Source organism: Montipora foliosa, chromosome 2 (genome assembly GCF_036669935.1).
Source record: "Montipora foliosa isolate CH-2021 chromosome 2, ASM3666993v2, whole genome shotgun sequence".
Taxonomy (NCBI): Eukaryota; Metazoa; Cnidaria; class Anthozoa; order Scleractinia; family Acroporidae; genus Montipora; species Montipora foliosa.
This window is the reverse complement of record NC_090870.1, coordinates 1,818,061-1,839,067: the sequence shown is the minus strand read 5'-3', so window position 1 is coordinate 1,839,067 and position 21,007 is coordinate 1,818,061. Positions and strand designations below refer to the sequence as shown.

The 21,007-nt window shown below is 39.1% G+C and overlaps 3 protein-coding genes across 3 annotated transcripts in view; 1 reads left to right on the top strand and 2 right to left on the bottom strand.

The window, feature by feature from the left end:
* Window positions 1-4,477: 4,477 nt before the first annotated feature.
* Window positions 4,478-8,839, bottom strand: LOC137991998 (DET1 homolog). The gene is made up of 2 exons (XM_068837027.1): window positions 7,326-8,839; window positions 4,478-5,319 (listed from the first exon to the last, which is right to left on the bottom strand). The coding sequence occupies exons 1-2, from the start codon at window positions 8,822-8,824 to the stop codon at window positions 5,115-5,117; spliced, it is 1,704 nt and encodes a 567-aa protein (XP_068693128.1). The 5' UTR covers window positions 8,825-8,839; the 3' UTR covers window positions 4,478-5,114.
* LOC137992000 (keratinocyte-associated protein 2-like) lies at window positions 8,782-13,773 on the top strand. Its single transcript, XM_068837029.1, has 5 exons — window positions 8,782-8,899; window positions 8,975-9,129; window positions 11,639-11,702; window positions 13,138-13,204; window positions 13,584-13,773. The coding sequence occupies exons 1-5, from the start codon at window positions 8,896-8,898 to the stop codon at window positions 13,690-13,692; spliced, it is 399 nt and encodes a 132-aa protein (XP_068693130.1). The 5' UTR covers window positions 8,782-8,895; the 3' UTR covers window positions 13,693-13,773.
* A 143-nt stretch (window positions 13,774-13,916) lies between these two features.
* LOC137992001 (cation channel sperm-associated protein 2-like) overlaps window positions 13,917-21,007 on the bottom strand; it is an 8,002-nt gene continuing 911 nt past the window's right edge. The window contains exons 4-14 of the mRNA XM_068837030.1: window positions 20,111-20,283; window positions 19,768-19,875; window positions 19,610-19,666; window positions 19,387-19,511; window positions 18,062-18,234; window positions 16,926-17,061; window positions 15,731-15,958; window positions 15,151-15,254; window positions 14,892-14,976; window positions 14,656-14,723; window positions 13,917-14,241 (exon numbers count right to left, since the gene is read on the bottom strand). Coding sequence (XP_068693131.1) covers window positions 14,210-14,241; window positions 14,656-14,723; window positions 14,892-14,976; window positions 15,151-15,254; window positions 15,731-15,958; window positions 16,926-17,061; window positions 18,062-18,234; window positions 19,387-19,511; window positions 19,610-19,666; window positions 19,768-19,875; window positions 20,111-20,283 — 1,289 coding nt within the window. The 3' untranslated portion in view covers window positions 13,917-14,209. The remainder of the gene's footprint in view (window positions 14,242-14,655; window positions 14,724-14,891; window positions 14,977-15,150; window positions 15,255-15,730; window positions 15,959-16,925; window positions 17,062-18,061; window positions 18,235-19,386; window positions 19,512-19,609; window positions 19,667-19,767; window positions 19,876-20,110; window positions 20,284-21,007) is intronic.

Genomic DNA, 21,007 nt, shown 5'->3' with positions numbered 1-21,007 from the left:
CCCACAGGGAACTAATGAACATGGAAGTTATTTATGAGACGGGATCTCCGGCTTATCGTCCTTATCCGAGAAGACTTGAAAGTCAAACCATTTACGGATGTAATTACAAAGGCAGCACTTTCTCCTCAGTTATTTAAAGACCCTGAGTGTTGGTCCGGCCGGAGTCGAACTCACGACCTCCCACACGGCAGCCTAATGGAGAAAAGATACTTAGCAATGTAACTGTGGTTGTCTGAAGACCACAGCTCACTTCCCGTTGCCGTCCGCGTCTCAAAAACGCGCGTGCTTAAGCTCTCTTAACCTGCGATCAGGTTCTATTTTAGTTTCGCGTGGTATGTGGAGTTGGCGAAACGAAAAATAGAGCCTGACCAAACTTCGAAATTCCTTCCGCCCACTTTTTTTGATTGATTGACATGTCCTTCATCGGCCAATCAAATTTACTTCCATTACACCAATACACGCGTGGACGGCAGATTGACGCTATTTTGTTTTGACTAGAGTTAATTACCGTGGGAGGAATATTATAAACGAATTCGAAAGTTACCGTTGGCTTTAATGTGAGAAAAACATGTTTAAAACATGGGGAATGTTTTCGACGACTATATTGCGGCAAAGGCCGGTGAATATGCAACTTTTAAGCTTGACATCTTAATTTGTAATTGAGATAACCTAGCATTTTGTCGTTGAACGGTTTGTAAATACATTATTCCTTTAACGTGTTTGCCCATGAATGTTTCTTTGGTGATTTTTTCGGGTAAGATCTTCAGTTGCAGTGTATTTCTGGAATTGGGCGCAGTGAAATCATAATAAGTTTGGCCGGCGGGTCTAAAACACATGTCACATTCCACAGGTCACTCGTTGCAGGTCATTGTTTTATGTTTTGGAAAGTAACCAAAACCCTCAATTTGGCTAACCCTAGGCCTAAAAACCAACCTTAGGCCTAGGGTTAGCCAAATTGAGGGTTTTGGTAACTTTCCAAAACATAAAACAATGACCTGCAACGAGTGACCTGTGGAATGTGACCAGTGTTTTAGACCCGCCGTAAGTTTGGCTGTTAATTTTTTGATGGAGCACGAACAGTAAGATGGACTCGCAAAGATTCTTTTATTGTTGTACAATTGATCTCTCTGGAAACATGCCATTTTAGTTTCTGGAGTGCGAGTTTTAAGTTAAATCAACTGGAAATATTATGAAGTGTGCAAACAAACCGTGTCATGTACAGTAAATAAATAAAGCCGATATTCAAAACATGCATTCGTGTAACTTGCGATTTTATCAGCATCTCCTCCTTTTGATATATATGTCCCCTGTCTCATCCAGGAAACCAATATGAATCGGCTTTCATTGTCATTTGAAAGAACCAGCTATTTAGCTTTCAAAACATCAGGGAAGTTTGTGCCAAAGTACTTTCAACCCCATGGCCACAGAGCTCGACAACGGAATCGCTAATTTCACTCGTTCCAGAGATTCAAACCCGATTCTGGACAAGTTATGAGATGTTTCGAATGGCATATCTCCATTTATACAAATAAAATCAAGTTGCACCGTCCACGGCATTGTAAGAACAAAAGGGAGCATTTTTTTCGTACACTTATGGCGGATTAGTCTCGAGGACTTCGCGAGAGCTCCGCGCAATCACGATGGCATTTTCACTTCCGACGTTTCAACAGCCAATCAGATCACGAGTTTGGTCGGCCAAAATTTGGCCGACCGTCCGGAATTCTTGAGAGACTTTTGGTCAGGCCCAATTTTAGCGAGCGACGACATAAGAAAACATATGGGCGAAGCTAAAAATGGGCCTGATCGCAGGTTAAAGCTCTCTGATATCCGATGATCGTCTCACTTCGCCAACCTATAGCTAATCTGAAACCTGACATAATAAACTGCGTTGCAATTTATTATGAAAAGGGAAGCTTTAGAAGCAGTTTTCTCCGCGTAAGGAAAGAATTCGGGCAGTTACTAAAGAAGGAAAAAACGCTAAAGAAAATCCGAGAAAACGTCACGTTAGTTTGTCAGTTGTACCAAGCCAAAAACTATGGAAAAGATATATTGATGACATTTTCTCCCTTTTTGGGACAGCGATAAAGCAGCGGTGGACCATTTTATTAAACAAACTAATAAATTCTACCCTACCATCAAATTCACGGCTGAAATATCAGAGAATGAAGAGGGTCATGAAAGGAGGGGGTGGCAATCCCAATTACCAGTCCAAATTTGGACAAAATCCCAGTCCCAGTGAAAAGTTTCCAAGTTTGTTAGAAATCGCAGTCCCTGCTACTAAAATCCTAACCGGAGTTATGATAGGGAAAATATAATTTTAGAGCATCTATATGTTGTATGAAACACTTAATGATAGTCTAAAAAAAACATGAAAATACGAGGTATAATTTGTATCTGCATGGGATTGCTTACCGAAGTGTCCGCGGAAAAAGTATACAAAAATTTTGTTCTATCGACGGAGTTGATAATGTAAATTGGCCACCGTACAGAGATTCTAAAAGCTCACGTTTCGAAGCGTTAGCCCTTCGTCAGAACGAATCCTAGTTCCAGTTTCTTTAGAAACTACCCCCTTCATTCATCCGTTGAAAAAGGCCTGCTTTCACCTGGCACATGAAAAAGCATTCTTAAGGGCCCACTGACGTATTTTTTGGGGTGCGTTGCTAAGGATGTAATGCTAAGTAGTAATTTGAGAGAATTTTGGCATTATTTTAAAGACATAAACGATACTCAAATACCCATAACTTTTTCAAAAAAGATGATTTGAAAAAATCAATGAATAGCTATATTCAGTATTTGGGGTGAAACGTGCCACTTAAAAAAAATTAATTCACTTTAAAGACGTTGGAAATTTAGCGTTTTGTCAAAACCGGAAGTCAGTTCGTTTACGCATGCGCAGTTGATCTGAGAACGAGCGAGAGGAAGGCCGAGGAAACACCTTCGATGCAAACAACAGTTCGTGTGGTGACTTTTGCTTGTGAGTGGGTTTTCTTGTCAGCTCATGACATGATTACATCAGTTACCGGAAGTAACATTTCACTTCCTTAGCAATGCGCAAAAAATCCGTCTGCAGGCCCTTAATGGTGCAGTCTGCCGATTCTCTACGTCACTTCCCAAGTCACTGTCATCATCATTATTACGAAGTTCGTCAATATAAGTATCCTCACCAATATCCTCCGAGTTTCCGCCCTCTTCTCTAGACCCACAACAATCGCTTGTTCAAGGACGTTTCAGTTCCTGTGCCTGACACATTTACCATGACACCTTGCCAATACCTCATCTGAGCTTCTTCTTTTCGAATGATTGCATTGGTTGCAGTGGGTTTAGGGAAGTCGATTCGTGCTAGACGAGCCGTATTAGAGGTATGTTGTAGATAGGAAGCTTTGAGGTTTAAAAACAAGTCTGTTGGCATCAGGAGGTCCTCACTCATGCATAGCAGTGTCCCGGAACACAAGAAGACCGCATGAAATATTTGATATCAGAAATATTGAGCAGAACTAATACCTGATAACCTCTAAAAAGGCAAATCCAATTCTCAGCAAGGGCTCTTTATCTCCCATTTCCAGTAATAAAATCACAGTCCCAAGTGATCAAGCCCCACTTTCCCACCGAGAAATCAGGTCAAGCCCAGCTCCCATTTTACCCCTTCATGACCATCAACGAAATCACTTTCCTCGACAGTAGTTTAAAACTCATTATACGCTGACTGAAACCTTTCAATATACACACTGTAAGCTCATGCGGCCACCCCCCAGGCATAAAAAATGGCTTCTTAGGACTAACTCTTTATAAACAACATGATTTGAAGAGAGCCTTGAGGAGTTCAAACAATGCCTGAGAGTGCATGGCTATCCAAACACAACCATAGAAAAAGGCTAATGAGGGGCTTTTGCCTTTTGTCACTCATACCACCCAGCAGTTAAAAATCTTAAACATACATTGATGGAACAATGGAGCCTAAAAGCTCTGATAATATCATACAAAAGGGGTAAATCTCTTAAAGACACGCACGTCTGTGTAAAAACACAATTTTAAGGCTCTTATGCAGAACGCGCGACGACAGCAAAAAAAACACACTGATTGAGTATGTGCAGGCCTGCATGTCATTAACTTTCTATCTAGAAATGCAAGCACATAATGTTCACTCATTTCAATCCTCTGTGAGTGGCGTTTTTCAGTCTAACTCAACTTCTGAGCTGGAGCAAGGTGGTTTCAACCAGGTGGGATCGGAATGAAAATGCATGTTGCGACGGGATGGAATAACAAATAGAGGCAAGATGGGGGATTGAAAAAGCCTATTTTGGATCCTCACTGTTGTGTGACTATGATATATCAACTACCCTTATTTTTAGCACAAATGGTAACAAAAACAGTGAGTCCAGCACAAAGTGTTGGGAAAATTAATGTTAATTCAAACCATGCATGATGTAAAATATATCAGTGCCACCACATTAGAAACTCATTTGAAAAGGAGACTACCAAAAACTTAAAAACAATTTATTGTCCCTTGTTTCTGCAGAAGGGTCTACGGTGAGTAGAAAGGTATGTATGCATGTGTGACTGTAAATGCAAATACAGTCAAATCTTGAGTTCAATAAATTCCTTCAAGAAACAATATTGCACCTAAAATTTTTTCACAATACTTTGCAGTGTTTGGATATCTGGTGAACTCCTCTGATTGCCTCACTTCAAATACAAATGATGAAAACATAGCACAACTTAAAAATGAAACAAGAATTCCCTTCTAACTTGTGTTGTACAAGTTATTGGTTGAAATAATAATAATAATAATAATAATATTATTATTATTATTAATCATAGGAAACTGTAGCAAACACTGCTAAAGAGTGCGCAATACACGTTTGTGTAGAGCGGTGTATAGAATTAAATGACTAAATGAAAATACACAAGATTCCCTGCGACTCTGAGTTTCGTTCTACTCATCGTAAACATGTACATATAGCTAGCTAATGAGTCTGTTCTTTATTAAATCTGCCTGATGAGTGCATACGCACAAAACTCAGAGTCGCAGGGAATCTTGTGTATTTTCATTTAGTCATTTAATTCTAATAATAATCATAATAATTGGTGAAGAGCATGTATCTGATCATTTATGATCAAGTGTGCTCTAAACCACCAGAGAGATGCCTGATATGAAAGTTTACAACATATTCTGCATTGGTCTTCTGCACTGAGATAGCAAATGGGTAAAGAGGATGGAATGTGAAGGCCACAAGTCTCTTCCCAGTGGGTGGGATTGGGCGACCCAAGAATCCCGCATGGATTTTAAATTTAAGAAGCCCTGCATCTCTGGAGTAGAACCTGTAAAAGAAAGGAAAGACAAAGAGGTTCTTAGCCTAAACACAATGCAGATCTACAAATTATTATTATTCATGGTAATAAAGGTGTTATCTCCCAGTCCTGCATTTCAATTATCATTAGTATTATTTATTAATAATTGATGGCAAATAGCTACATATATTCATTAAGATTATGTAGCTTCTGGCGAAGGCTTTTATAAGATTTTGAAAATAGTTTGTCCCAATTTTATTGTTCCTTCTCGTCTAGTGGAAAAAAATTGTCTCTTCAAAAGGAGCAAAATACCCTGAGTTCCAGAGCAATTTTTTTCCAAGGTGTAAGACAATGCTACTTGAATCTAAGACAACCTTCATTTCGAGTAGCATTATCTTGGATCTTGGAAAAAATATAAAAATATACCGGTAGTACCCGGTAGTACCTTAGTACACAATAACATTTGAAAATTGAAGCTTGTTAAACCTCATTTGGAAGCAAACAATATAGCATTTGCAAGGAGCAGTAGAGTTCAATTCCAAACCACCATGTGAAGACAAATCCAACTGATGTCAGAGTAGGTTTTGTCACCAGAGCATTTGCACAGCACCCTACCTACCAAGTCATGCTTGCAGATTCTTATTCCAGTTAGGGTTTAGGGTTTAGGGTTAGGGTAGACATTTGACTGATTATTTTTCATTCGTTAAGGGCCCACAGATGGATTTTTTGCGCGTTGCTAAGGAAGTGAAATGTTACATGTACTTCCGGTAACTGACGTCATCATATCATGAGCTAACAAGAAAACCCACTCACAAGCAAAAGTCACCGCACAAACTGTTGTTTCCATCGAAGGTTTTTCCTCGCCCTTCCTCGTGTTCGTTCTCAGATCAACTGCACATGCGTAAATGAACTGACTTCCGGTTTGGGAAAAAAGCTAAATTTCCGGCGGTTTTAAATTGAATTAATTTTTTTTTACATAGCACGTTTCAACCCCAAATACAGAATATAGCTAAGCATTGATTTTTTTAAATCATCTTTTTTGAAAAAGTTATGGGTATTTCAGTATCGTTTATGTCTTTAAAAAGAACATTTTTCAAAATAAAAAGAAAACCATGCTTGGCTGGATGCAAAAACGAATACAAATTATCAAACCATCGATCAAATACCCAAATTGCGTAGCACAGAGACAAATTTAGAGTTTTCTTTTATTGGTCACATGAACATGGGCGTGGTATGATGACGTCATATTTAGGGTCATTGGCTTACAAAAGTTGGAAACTGACCAAAATAATGCCAAATTCTCTCAAATTACTTAACCATTACCTCCTTAGAAACGCTCCCCCAAAAATATGTCAGTGGGCCCTTACGGCCACAAGGAAATTTCTACTTCAAGGAGTCAAAGAGGAATTGATATCTTAGTATATATGCATTAATTTAGTTCTTACTATTTATTGTTAGCGTAGTTTTAAAACAAAATATTGTATTAATAGGTCTTCAGTCAAGCGAAGACCCACCTTGTGAATAAACCATTATTATTATTGTTATTATTCACAAGGAAACTTCTGACTGCGACTGCCATAAAAAAGGCATAAAGTAAAAGTTTGTTTTATTCATTTAAGAAGGTTGAAGTTTTGGCAGCTATTCAGCTAATGTGGACCTGCTACATCTACCCACCCATACACTCACAAAGGACAGCCACAACACCAGAAACTTCATCCCTAATTCTTCTCAAATAATGTGTAGGTTCTTTAACATCCTACAGGAACTTCCACATATGAACATGGAAGATAAATGTATTTGTGAGAGGAGACCCAAAGGTTATTGTCCTTACCCAAGAAGATTAGAAAGTCGAACCATTTGCAGATGTTGTTATAAAGGTACATTTAGCACTTTCTCCTCATTTATTTAAAGACCCTGAGTGTTGGTCCAGCTGGAGTTTTATCCCACAAGCTCCTGCACAGTAGTGCAATGCTCACCTGACTGAGCCAACTGGTGGGTTTCAAATAAAACTTGCACACTGTTGTAATGTACCTTACCTAATTGGGTGATCTCCACAAGCCTTGGGCCTTTCCATTACTGATACCCATTTGTCATCATATTTAAAAAGTGACAAATCTAAATATGGACTGCTACTGTATGACTGTGAGCTGATTGGAAGCTGAGCAAGAAGCCGTTTGACAGCCTCTGTATAGCCTCCATACTTTGCATTCACAATTGTGTGTTTGAAACGTCTTTGGATTTGCCGGGCAAAAATGTTGCTAGATGCAGAACACGTGAACTGAGCTGGAGAATGCAACATGGCATTTCGAAATGAATCACAGAACTGTTCAAAAAGTTCCAGCAACTTTTCTGATGTGTTTTCAAACACAGCCAAGACGTTTGTTGTTTCCATATCATACACAATGAAAAATGATGGTTGGGAGTTTGGATCGGGCACTCTTAAAGTAACGACATCTTCACTTGCATACTTAATAAGTAGAATTCTTCCATCAAATAGCTGCATCTTCCACATTCGTAGTGCTCTGAACAACTCTACATTCTGATAAAATCTTCCCATGGCTAATGGAGTGCCCTCATTATGAGCACATCTCCACAAGTGTGCCAGAATGCGATGCTTGAGTCCATTCAAGCAGGTCTCCATGTATGGTCTAATAGGTTGTCCATTGGCATCAACATTCCCCACACTTGCCAACATAAATTCATCATCCTCATAACAAAATCGGCCAATCGAGCGCACGTCTATGAACCTGCCGTCAGCTGTGACTTGAAAAATATGTATTACTTGCTGTTGAACTGACAAAATAGCCAACAAATCTCTGTAAAGGTACAGCCCCTGGTTGTGTGACAGAAATATTTTGTCACATTTGAAAACCCTGGAGTCTGATAATGTTCCTGTTTTCATGTCAACGATATGGATTGTATAATCCTCCAGGGGAGATCTAGGATTTGGTGACACCGATTCATTGTTGCTGTAAATATCAAAGAAAAAAGGATGTGGTTCCTCGGGAACGTAAGACGCTGATCCAACAATAACATATCGCCCGTCATCAGTAAACAAGCTACACTCTCTGTTCAAATGCTCTCCATTCTGTGCAACGGTTACCACAGAACTAAGACGGAAAAAACTTGAGAACAGCTGGCTTCTGATAACATTGTCTGAGGGTTCTGTGGCAAGAAGAGTTTCAGCAGCTGCGGGGCCTTGGAACTCGTATACCTCAACAGAGCTCTGGTCTAAAGAGAACGCCACAAAGTAACGACCATCTGGTGAAAATTTTCGCAGGTAACAAGGTGGTGTCTCTACATTAACAATTGTGAAGTTAGGAAAGATGTTCTGCGTGAAAGCTCTTGCTTGATGCCAGTGAGTTCCGGGTTTTGGGAAGTGGGTTTCTCTTTGTCGCAGCCTCCAAACTAAATTCTGGTTTGGGATTCTCCTCGGCTTAAACTGCAATGGCAAATCCGCCATATTCTCAACTCTGCTGCCGGTGTGTCCACCATATTGGCTTGATATTCTTGATATCCGGGACTTTCCGGTCATTTTCCCGTTTGGGACTGAGGCGAGCAGCTGAGTTGTCGTGTTTCTGGTGTTTCTCGTCTTGAATCTCCAGCATGGGTAAGTGTTCTTCGTTTGTCCGATAAATTTGGGTCTTTTTTTAATTAACCGAGATGTTGTTGAATGAAATCACAGCTCTGCCATCGTATACTTCGTTCCTGTTTGCGTCTACGTTGACTGTGCTTACTTTCGCTGGGATGCAAGTGTTTAAAACCAACTTGGCATCTAGTGAATGGATGACCATCCTTGGGGGTTTTATTGGATCACAGCTTTTTATTTTTCTTCTAACTGTATCCTTCACAAGCAGTGTATCACATAGGTAGGTAAAGGAATGTTTTTACCATCAGGTGCAAACTGCGGATTAACTTTTTTTTACTAATTGATAACATAACAAAGAGCTGTGGTCTCAACCGATGGGGGAGGAGTGGGGAGGGTGGCATTTTGGGCTTTGCTTGTTAATTATACCAACCCACCCCTTGCACACCCTTCTCTTTCAACATAGTGGACAAAATAAATCATTTGTTGGGTCTTTTTTAATGCACCAGTCAGTGGAAACTTCCCTACCACTGTGTCCCAGGAATGTGTGTGGGGGGGAATTGACAGAGCATCAAGGCAAAGAGTATCAACTTCCCCACCCCCTGGGCAGAAACTGGAATTAAATTCCCCTACCTCAAGGGCAAGAAGGTCCGAAGTCATACCAATTGCAACTTCTTGGGTTGAATAACTACAGTAAATAACTGAAATGGACTTGGTTTTGCTGATGTTAATAGTCCAGAAAATTGCAAGTGAAACTATTAAAACTTTAATGTTACACCTGTGTTGCCGACAGACTGTCAGATGGCACAGTGCTTCAGCCACTTTCCACTTGGTGCTGTTGTGATCCCCAAGCACTGGAAGAGGAACCACTCTATTGGGCAGTCTGTCTTTTCACAGACAATCATTTCACCAAATTTGGGTCCACCACAAATACACTGTGATTCTTCAAGGTCCAAGTTGTTTATCCACTGATAAGTCTTTTCTCTTAGCGGAAGCTCTATAAGAACCTTCCTGAACCACCATCTTGTTCCTTCCACCACCATCTTGAAAACTAGTGCCAGAGGTGGGGAAAACATTCATCTAATCTACCACCCCCAAATGGACAAATTCCTGTTTAAAAGTGATTCTACTCCGTGGTTTCCCCTACCCTTTCCCAGAACCGGTGGGGTGGGGTTTTCCGTTGACTGGTGCATAACTCCCTTGAGACCAACTAGAGAGCTTGAAAGTAGGATAAAGAAACAACTGGAGGAATTGAAAATGGCCTAATCATGTGAACTAAGGTCACTCGACGGCTAGTCACACATGGATTGGAGCCTTGGTGCTAAATAAGTTATTAGAGAGCTTTAGATTCTACGACGAGTTTTGACTGCCCGTTTTTAGCGAAAAGACTAAGGAAAATTATAACCCGCATACTTAATCTTACTTGTTGTTAGCAGTATAGGTTGCTCAGTTATTCTTATTGCTGTTAACTGAGCCTTTTTGCTCATCAAAAAAAGCCAAAACTGCTACCGTGTTGTTGACTTGTTTTGATTCGACGACATTTTTGCAAAGCCATGTACTAAAATGACAGTGGCATCACGTTTTTCCCGCCAAAATGACGCTGGTTTGCGCGTGCTCAATGTTGCCTTATGAGAAAATGTCGTACTCATAGTCGTTCTCGTACTAGAATGTAAAGCTCTCTATTCTTTAAGTTACCGAAGTGAACCCTTCCTTGTGTCAATCACTTGCACAGATGATGCTTATGAATGGCAGTAAGACTAATGTTGACCTTGTTTTGATATAGAGTACACTGCTTCCATGATAGAAATGATGTTGAATATTATGGTGTAGCTTGGTTTAGGATTTATGTACTGCATATGTCACAAAGACTTTCTTTCTCTAGGGTGAGATTGGGCGTCAGCTTGTAAAGGCATCTCTGGCAGCCACTACATTTTGATTTCACCCACCCACCAAGCCATGCATGTGTGTGGACCGACACCAGTGTCTCCCCATTACTTTTTACAAACAGTGTGTGGGTTCTTTAAAAGTCTAACCTGGGAACCTGGGAGTGAGACTTAACAGATTTTGCTCTGTCTAATGCCAGACAATTGTACGTGTACTTGTCAACTGAGGGTGTCCTAGGGTGTTTAAGGTGCAGGTGTACTCAGATGTAACCCCCCCCCCCCCCCAAAGAAAAAAAAATGTTGAGACATGGCTGGATTAATCAGGCTTCACAGATAAAATTCTAAATAGCATTGTGTTGTGTGGAGCAGGAGGGGATGGGTCAATGTTGAGCATCTTTACAGGTAATGGTCCAAAAGGATGGAGGATGGGAAAGATCTCAAACCTTGTTGTCCAGGATTGACCAATATTTCAACTTATTCTATGACTAGCTCCGTGAGCGGGCATGATGAACCAAATCGCGCGCTCTGATTGGCTACCCGAGCGGGCAAGATGGAGCGATACTGCCCGCTCGGGATTTCTCGCTTGGTCCCGCAAGATCAAAGATCATTTTTTGGTGTTTTAAGTCATATAATAAATCCTTTATTGACCAAGCTTGTTCGGTCAAGATGGCTGGATATTGGCCAAGTTTTTTTTTTTGTGTGTTTATGGACGGAGACAAAGTCTCGGTTCATAAACACGCATAACCCATATTTCTTGACAAAGAAAATAAGGGCTTTTGTTTACCCTCCATGTAGCAAATAAAAAAAGCAACGTATAACTGTTTCATCTGCAAAAGGCAATATTTTTGTGGTATTTTCCGTGACTGAAACTTCTAATCAGGCAGTTGGGAATTTAGAGACTTCCATGTTTGGACGAAATTTTCAAACCAAGTTGTTTCCTGAAGGTAAGTGTTAGTTTCAAATGTGAACTTCATAGAAAGTTACATAATGTTTATATGTAGTGCCAGCTGGAACTGGTAGTATTATTTAGGGAAGCAGGGGTGAGAGCACTTGCCTCCCACCAATGTGGCCTGGGTTCAATTCCCGGTCCCGGCATCATGTGTGGGTTGAGTTTGTTGTTGGTTCTTTCCTTGCTCCAAGAGGTTTTTCTCCAGGTACTCCGGTTTTCCCCTCTCCTCAAAAACCAACACTGCCAAATTCCAATTCGATCCAGATTGCACGGACGCATCTTGAACGAGCTCCTGAATGCTCTTAAGATGTTCCGTGTGTAAACAAATTTCATTTCCAGTACTCTTTGGAACCAGGACTGGGTACAGGGGAAGGAATTATAAAGCATTGATTTGTATAAAACAGTGAATTGTTGAGCACAAGTGTATTTTCAGTGTTCCCTGCATGTTTAGGGGGAGAATGTCAACAAGTTGAATAGGGAGCTTTAGAAACTACGATGGGAACGGCAACGAGAACATCATCTCAAAACATAAATTCGCGCTATTGTAATAACTTTGCGACTATTCCAAGCTTTGTAACATAACACTGGTGTGGCAGTCCCTCAAGAATGAAACCGATATGAGTCACGCTTAATTTAGGAGGGAAAGTGAAGTGCTGACGTCCTCTACAAATTGACAAATTTGGCTATTTCAAGTTGTTGTTTGCTGACAATGGCAAAGAAGTGGACAAAAATAAAAAAACGCATGTGCAGAGCATGCAAAGCTATTGTTTTTGCCCACTAATTAAGCAAATTTGTGTCATTCTCGTTGTTGGTGTTGCCGTTGCTAAAGCTCCCTAATATATCACAATTCTTCATCTTAGTTTGTTTCTTTTCTGGTGTGGTGCAAAACTACATTGGGAAGACAGAACTGACTGCCCACAGCAGGCATTTGGATGGACTAATTCTACCATGTCTTGAAATTAACACACTTCAAGGAGGATAGATACTCCTTCAAAAGAATGCGAGGGATTATCATGCAAGTCATCCTTAAAATTGTTGCATTCTTATTTTCAAATTGCGTGGTCTGCAATGCCAGTTCTGACAAAGGGGAAGCACCCTTAGATAGCAGAGCTGTCGTGTTCATATAAGAGTCGGGATTTTTTTATTCAATAAACTGTGATAACTTTTCAAATTTTGTTTGTGGAAGCCATTATCCACAACCCAATGTATGGAAATGTTTATCATAAAAAAGAAAACAATAATTTCTGACAAAGACACATCTTTGAAACTTAATTCATGGTTAACTTGATCATTGTCACAGCCATCTTATCCCCAGTTCCCCTGCAAAGTTAATTTTGTACCTGATGTGAGGTGACACTTCAGTCTTTTTTAAAGAAATGATGAAGTGAACAAAATAATTGTAGCCATTTTCAATGTTGTTTCTCTTCCAGTTATCCTTTGTTTGGTAGTTGCCATGTTTGCCTCAGGTTTAGTTCACAGGGTGTGTGTAACAACATGGTGAGTTGTCTAGTTTGCGTTCCAGTTGTGAGAAGTAAATCATATTAATATTATTTTAATACTAAAGCATACCAGTGGATATAGTTATGATGAGCGACTGCAACTTTGAATAGTCTGAATCACAGATTTGAACCCACAACTCTTCTAAGATCTAGGCTTGATGCTGTTTTTGCTTAGCTGCTGTAGAATATGCATGTCATGTTTATGGCCTGCTTAAGGGATCATTGGTGTAAGAGTATGTTTTGTGGCTCACTTTCAGTAACCATTTTTGGTAAGATAACAAGACACTGATAAACATTCTTGCTGCTAACCTCTTTTTAGCCATGTAATTGATTTAATTTCTGCACTAACCCATGTTTGTTTCTTTTTGTTTTCGCAGTTTCTTGTTTTCTTTGGTTGCCATATACTACATCAACAAAATTGCTGCCAGTGTGCATGCACCCACAACAAACCCTACTCCACAACTGAGGACAAAAAAGAATCGCTAACATAATTATGTCCTTATTATGAATCCTTATTGTCAATATTAACATTTACTTTTAATTTCAATAAAGCTCAATATAATAATATTAATGAGTAATTTCTTATTCTTTCTGATCAACTAATGTTAACTATTTCTTATATCATGACATTCTGCTCAAGTGGTTTTGGAGGTGTTCAGCCCAGTCAAAATGTGACGGCAGTCGGCAATTTGGCCGCCTTAAACGAAATTTCTGCCGCTTACTTCACACTTGTCAGATTTGTATTCAGGACGAGGTTGCCCCCGGACCCCCCCTACCATGCAAATCCTTTGCCCTTTGCTGCTGCCTATTACTATAGCCAGCTTGCCTACGACTCAAAAACATTTTGACTGGGCTGGTGTTATAGGGAATATAAGAAAATTTCTTTTTCTGTTTCTTAGCAATGATTACAATAAAAAAATGTCTTGGAACGAAAAGTTCATTTCAATTGGCAAACATCCAGACAAAAAGGAACATCAATTTAATTTTCCAGCACATAGCTTGATCAAGTGTCGTGAAGCCTTAGTAGTGCTTGAACTGTGAAGAGAAAAAAAGCCAATGTCTTGGAATTGGGAAATGCTGCAAAACTATTTGGCATTTACTCTACATTTTATGGTAGATATTTGATGGAGAGGCTCTGCTCAATATTTCAGTCAACATATCATGGCTTTATTTCAAAGAAAAGAAATTCCCTTTGCAGGCAGAGCCTACTTAGCTTTGTTCCATAAAAAAAAAATCATATATTTGAGCCTGTTGTAGAATGTCTCCCTGTTTGTTAGGCTTATGTCAGTGTGAGAACCTGGCAACTGTTTCCTTGCTTCTATGTGAGTAACATGTTTCCTTCAATTTGTTGCTGATGCATGGGCGTTCTGGGATTTTTTTACTGTGGGTGAGCCAATCTTTTCTCCGCAATAATTTAGTATCTCAAATATTAAGATAAACCAATCTCACCAGCCAAGTGCAGTAGTTGTTGCCTTTCAGCCAAATTTTCCTGCCAGGACTCCATGAGCTGAAAATACCTAATAGGACAAAATTATGATTCTTTGGTACTGTCCTGCTCATTGTAATCAAAAGTTTGCATGTACAGTTAGTGATTCAATTGAAACTGTGTAATTTAAAGGGGAGACTGATGTTTTTTTTGCTCCTGTGTAACATAAAAATTTGTATCTCTGGTTCTGTTTACCCACCTGAACAATTTGTCTCTTGGCCAGAGTGTTTCAACTGGGTGATTCTTCAGATGAACAAGATTTGCTTGAACAATGGTGATCCACTCTAAAAGAAATCATTGCAGTCTTGGTTTGACAAACATGATTTTTTAAAATAAAAACAATAGAAATAAAAGGGCAATTTTGGAATTTGGGAAGGTCATGAGAGAGTGTTAAAAACCTATCTTTGCATTTCTTTCCAGCAAGGGGATGTAGTACCGGTACATTCTCAGCAACTGACCATTAGTTAATTCCTTGGCTTTGTCATGTGCAAAATCTCCTTGTGTTTCTGGTTTTGGGAGCTGTTCAGTAGTTTCATATTCTGTGCTCTGGTGCCGTGTCTCCCTTCAGAAAACAACATACTCAAGTCATTGTTTGCTACTGAGTCTCTAGGTGATTGCACATTTCTATACATGTAAGAAGCATCATATGAGGTATTATCAGAACCCATAAGGGTTGAAACATGTAACGGCCCCTTGTGTGCTGGGAAACAAGCTTCAGAATATTCAATTTGCTAAGTACCATATTTGGAACAACAAGAGCAAGGGGTTTCCAAATATGGTACTTAGCACTGAAACATTCAACCAATCAGTTCGCACTGAATATTCGGAAGCTGTGATTGCGCATTACACGTTTCAACCCTTATGGGTTTCTGGTATTATGTCATTTAAAACAAATTGCCATTGACCTTGAAATGGAAGTGATTTTGAAAATATTTATCAAAAAAACAGATACCAACTCCCCATACTTTTCTGTGGTTCAAGAAATTATCTATAATGTACTCAACTGGTACCTTTAATCATCTTGAATACCTATGTTACCTAAGTTTAGCTAGTTTGTCTCCCAAGGCAGCAAGAGGATCTGTATTGTTTCCATCAGATGTTTGTTTGTCTTCCAAATCTGATGTAGTCTTGTCTTTTTCACCACAATTTTCATTTTTTGGTTGTTCATCACTCTCTTCTTCTTCTGTCAATGCACCCATCACTTGCACACACTTGCCAACTTCACCACGTTCTTGGAACAGTTCAGCACCAACACTACTGCTTCGTCTGTGTAGCATAGATAACTGAATGAAATAGTTCTTTTCAACTTAATTATCTCAAGACATTCAAGGCAGCACTTACTAAAGCCAGTCAGTTCTGCAGAGATAACAATCCAATAACAATAAAACTAATGACTGGTTATCATGATTTTTTGAGGAAGGTGGGTGAGTGGTCAGTTTCAATAACCTCTCTGACTACTTTTCTAGTTAATAGCCAACTGGTCTGCCTCCCTCCAATCAGGTTCCTTTTGAGGATTTGTTGTTTTTAATTTTGATAATAGGTTTTGTTCATCCTGAAAAAAACTCTTGAGGGGTGTGGTCAATTCACTACATATTGTGATCTGTGATTGTAACATCAAATTAGTACGACTAACTCAAGTTCAAGAATGAAGATACAAACCAAAAAAATCATACAGCCAAATTAACAGTTTATGATGAATTAAATATACGCTAACGTCATTTCAAAGTTTATGTAAGCATCAACAGAATTCACATTTTAACAAGGCTGCTGCCTGAGAAAATTTTAAAGGGGCCCTCAGAGCTAAACGCTGAGAACTTAGGAGCCCAACATATGAAGTGAAAGGTGTTGCTGTGAAAAATTAAGGCGCCCAGAGCTATTCTTTGGGAGCCCCAGGCTACCAGGCTCCTGTTAGGCAACAGCCTTGTTTTATGAGAAAAATTACTTCCATGTTGTATTGTTTTGAAGCAGGTAACATGTTAACCCTAGTAAATGAAATGAAGAGATGTCTTTTACCGGTAATGGTGACTTGTGGATACTCAGAAAATTTCTGATTGCTCCATTGCAGGAGTGAAACTTGCTAGTTTTGATGCTCTACTACTGAGCTATAGGAGGAGACTGGTTGAGCAAGCACATTAAACTATGATATCTTCATCTCATTTGCTGGGGTTATAAATATTATTTTGTCATCTGTCAACTGTACATTGTCTTATTACCAGGACAGAAATTATTATACCTTGCCTTTGAATACACCCTGTCTTGTCGTTCCATTTCTTCTGTCAAATGAGCCCTCATCTGCTCTGCCTCCAAGGCCTCAGTCTGTTCCTTAACTTGTTGATTAAAGTCATCACGAATTGTCTGAAAATTCATCACTTTGGTGCAAGCCAAAAAGAATGTGAAAAATACAGCATTTTATTACAGAGTAATCAATGGTATAATTTTAAATCTTTTATTCTCATTCTCAGATAGGGAGGGCTTAGAGTTTTAAGGTGGACCTAGATGTTGCTAACCCATTCCTACCTACAGCCCTCCCAATTGGAAAGTAAAAGTGTCTGGCATTAGCCAGAGTTAAATCTACAAGTGTCCCTTTCAGGTAGGGAAAGGTTTTTTAAGGAACACTTATGTTATTTTATAAAGTATTCAGGCCTTTCCCTAGGCATTAATTACTTTAATTGGAGATTGTTTTAATTTCTTCATTTATTTACCAGGGTTAGCATTTAACCATCTCCTCCATTACAATTTCTGAGAATGCACCATTTCAATAGTATCAGCCTGAGCTGGAGGGTGTAAAGTGCAAATTGCAGGTTAGAGTTGCAGGTCACTGTTTCACCATAGCTGAAACAACCCAAAACTTTAAACTAATGCCAACATTAGGCCTAAAAAAAACAATGTTACCCTAAGGTTACCATTTTTGTTAAGGTTTGGGTTGTTTCAGTTATAGTAAAACAATGACCTGCAACCCTAACCTGCAACCTGCAACCTGCACTTTACACCCTCTGAGTCTGAGCAGCTTAGCAGGGCAATAACTATAATTATTTTATTAAATGGCCTTTCTTCTGTGTCTCCTTCATAGGAGATCTGTATACCGCAGTGTTACAGTGTCCAAACTTTAAATATACTGGAAGCTCCCAGAATTGACACCTGTAATATGTATATGTCAAATCTCCCAGATTATCCGGGAGTGTCTCGGTCAGTTACTGAACGAATCTCCTGGTCTCCTTTACGGGCCACCAAATGCCCTGAATGAAAGTGACTTTGGACCTTTTCTCTGTTGCAAACTAATAGTTAAGTCCTAAACCCTACTCCTTTGTCCTTCTTTTTAATTTATGAGCAAATAAAGGAATCATTAGTTAAAGCCACACATGCACTGACCCATTATGCCAACAAAGATGTTCCTGAAGATGAAAGCTCCAATGCAAAGCCATAAGATGATGTAAACCCTGACTGTGATGGAATCAGACACCTTGGTCAGATCTCTGAGTATGTCGTACCAGTGATCCAGTGTAAAAAGTTGAAACAGAGTCACAAGAGCATTACCAAGTGTGCTGAAACATTGCCGTGGATAATTTGTATCAATATTACTTGCATCAATAAATCAGATTGTTTACAGTGCTCATAAAGCATAAAGTGAAACTACTGTCAGTGATAATACTTAGTAAATGTTTCTGCGGCTAATCCAGGATTGAAGTGAAAAATTATTCAAGTATCCTTATTCATGTCATTATTAATCACTGCTCACAAGCAGTGCTCAAAATTAGTGGTTGTCCCAGACAACCAAAAGGTTTACCAGGCGACTAAATTTTGATGAAATGAAAAGGTTGGTTACCCAAAGAAAAGACAACGGACAACCCAGCCAAAAATAGAAAATGAATTACTTAAGCTCTTCGTTTTTCTATAATTTGTCAAATTACCATGGTAGTGTGAAGTTAACCATAATGAATTTGCTGAAGTTGAGCATTTTCCTGTGTTTTGAATATCTGGCTTTTACAAAAGTTCGGCGTTTCTAAAACGAGGGTAAGGGTAAGGATACAAATACAAAAAGTATCCTAAACATGCATAAAAGCTAACCTTAGGCCTAAACAAAAGTTTTTAGGCCTAAGGTTAGCTTTTATGCATGTTTAGGATACTTTCTGTATTTGTATCCTTACCCTTACCCTCACCCTTGGTCTTACCCTTACCCTTGTTTTAGAAATGCCGACAAAATATGGTCGACTGGAAAATTCAAGAGACAATGACATGAACATTTAGCTGGCGATGGATTTTGAAAATGCTAAAACGTAAACCCAGACCCAAACAGGCACACACTTAAAACTACGAGATACTCAAGCTCCAACACCATGTGATTGCATCTCAATATGCATGTATTTAATTGTTGGGGGTTTCCTAATGGGCAACCAAACATTTATCGGGCAATCAAATTTACGGGTTTAGTTGCCCAGCTTTTGAAACAGGGACAACCTGGAATTTTTTTTAATTTTGAGCACTGCTCACAAGTCTCTTACAAATGGTTTTATTTAGTGACATGTACCAGCATAAGCCCAAACAACACACACAATAGCAGGATATTTTGTTTGAACAAAATGAGCTAATGATCCTAACAATAGTTTGTAAGTTGCATGTGTTAATGAAAATTAGCCTAGAGAGATAAAAGCGTATATTTCTAAAAAGGTACCATCTTTTCAAAGTCAGCATCAAACCTGAAGCTCTGCTTGTACTTGAGGTCAGTTCTGTCAGACTTTGAGTACGAGGCAAACATGACAGTTCCAGCCACAGCAAAAATATACATAAGTGTCATCAGCAAAATAAGGATAAATGCCATTGACTAGAAAGGATGAAATAATTTTCATTTTTGTTCAATCATTCATTTATAATTTGTTGGTAAAGTCCAGGTTGAATGTAACTGACATTTATTTTATTTACCTTAAATGCTTTGAGAATTGTCAAAACAATGATCCTTAGCTGGGCAAATCTTGAGACCTGAAATGGAAATAGTTGATGCAATTATTAATTTTGTTCTTTTAAACTGTTTTAATTAAATGCATAAACTTGTCGATCATAAAGGGCAAATTTGTGCTCACCATCTTCAGTGATCGTAATATTCTGAACACTCTTAAGTTTTCAGCAATAACAGCCAGTTCTGCAGTGTTTTTACCAGACAAAAGCTCAATAAACTCTGGTACAAATGACTGAAATGAAACAAAGTTAGTGAAAACATGGCCTGGGATGGTCCCTTGAATGGCTCTTGCATGGCTAAACCTATTTTCTGACTTGGTGTGACTTTTTGATGATCCAGATAGACATTTGACTGTGCAACTCACTGACTCATTAAATGGCTGTCTGGATGATACACACAAAAAAACTGAAAGGCTAATACAGGGACCAGTTGAATGCCTGAAGGGGATTTCCTTTACATTAACTTACCATAACAGTGACAAGAAAGTCAAAGATATTCCAGCCATTGTTCCAAAATGTCCAAAATCCATCAATCCACTTGAGAATTATCTCCAACACAAAAATGGTTAGTGCACAGTAATCAAATATGTGGAGACAAAGCTTCAGCCCATCAAGTGAGGAGTCTTTCACCTTAGAGATTTCTTCAACAAAGGAAAACATTTAAGTCACAACAGTTGTATAATAATAAATGCACCTGTTCCAGTAATCTTTAATAAGATTACCAAGAACAACATTAAAACAGTAACCAGAGACACTGTCCATGCTCAGGTCACTCAGTAGTAGTGAGTAGTAGTAGTGAACTTAATTAACGTGTCAAGAATCGCCAGCACATAGCACTCAAAACATCTTATATTAAAAACATGATACCCAGCTAAGTAAGATCAGTCAAGTGAAGGGTCAGGGTTAGGGTTAGAGCATCACATCGGTATTGTGAGGTCACAGGTTCAAACCCTGTTGAAATCCTGAATTTTTCAGGCTTCTTTGCAATTGCTAAAATTGCGTTCATAGCTGCAAGGACCATTGATTTCATATTCGCAGTTCAATATATGATTCATTTCATGTATAATTTCATCGTTGAAGTAAGACCAAGTAAGTCCCAAAAATTTAAGCATTTAATACCTTAAATGAGAACAAAGTGCTAACACGCCCTCCCCCTTTCGAAAGTGTTTACCTCCAGAAAGTAGCAATATCTGAGGATGCCCACGCACTGTAATTCCTTCTTCGGGTCTCCTTGAACAAAAATTTATATACAAGGAGACCTAAAGAAGGAATTACAGGAAGAATTATTTAATGTATTCATCCTGCCCCACCCCCTCCCAATACTACCTCACACTCACAAATTTGCATGAAAGTAGGCTGTGAAAT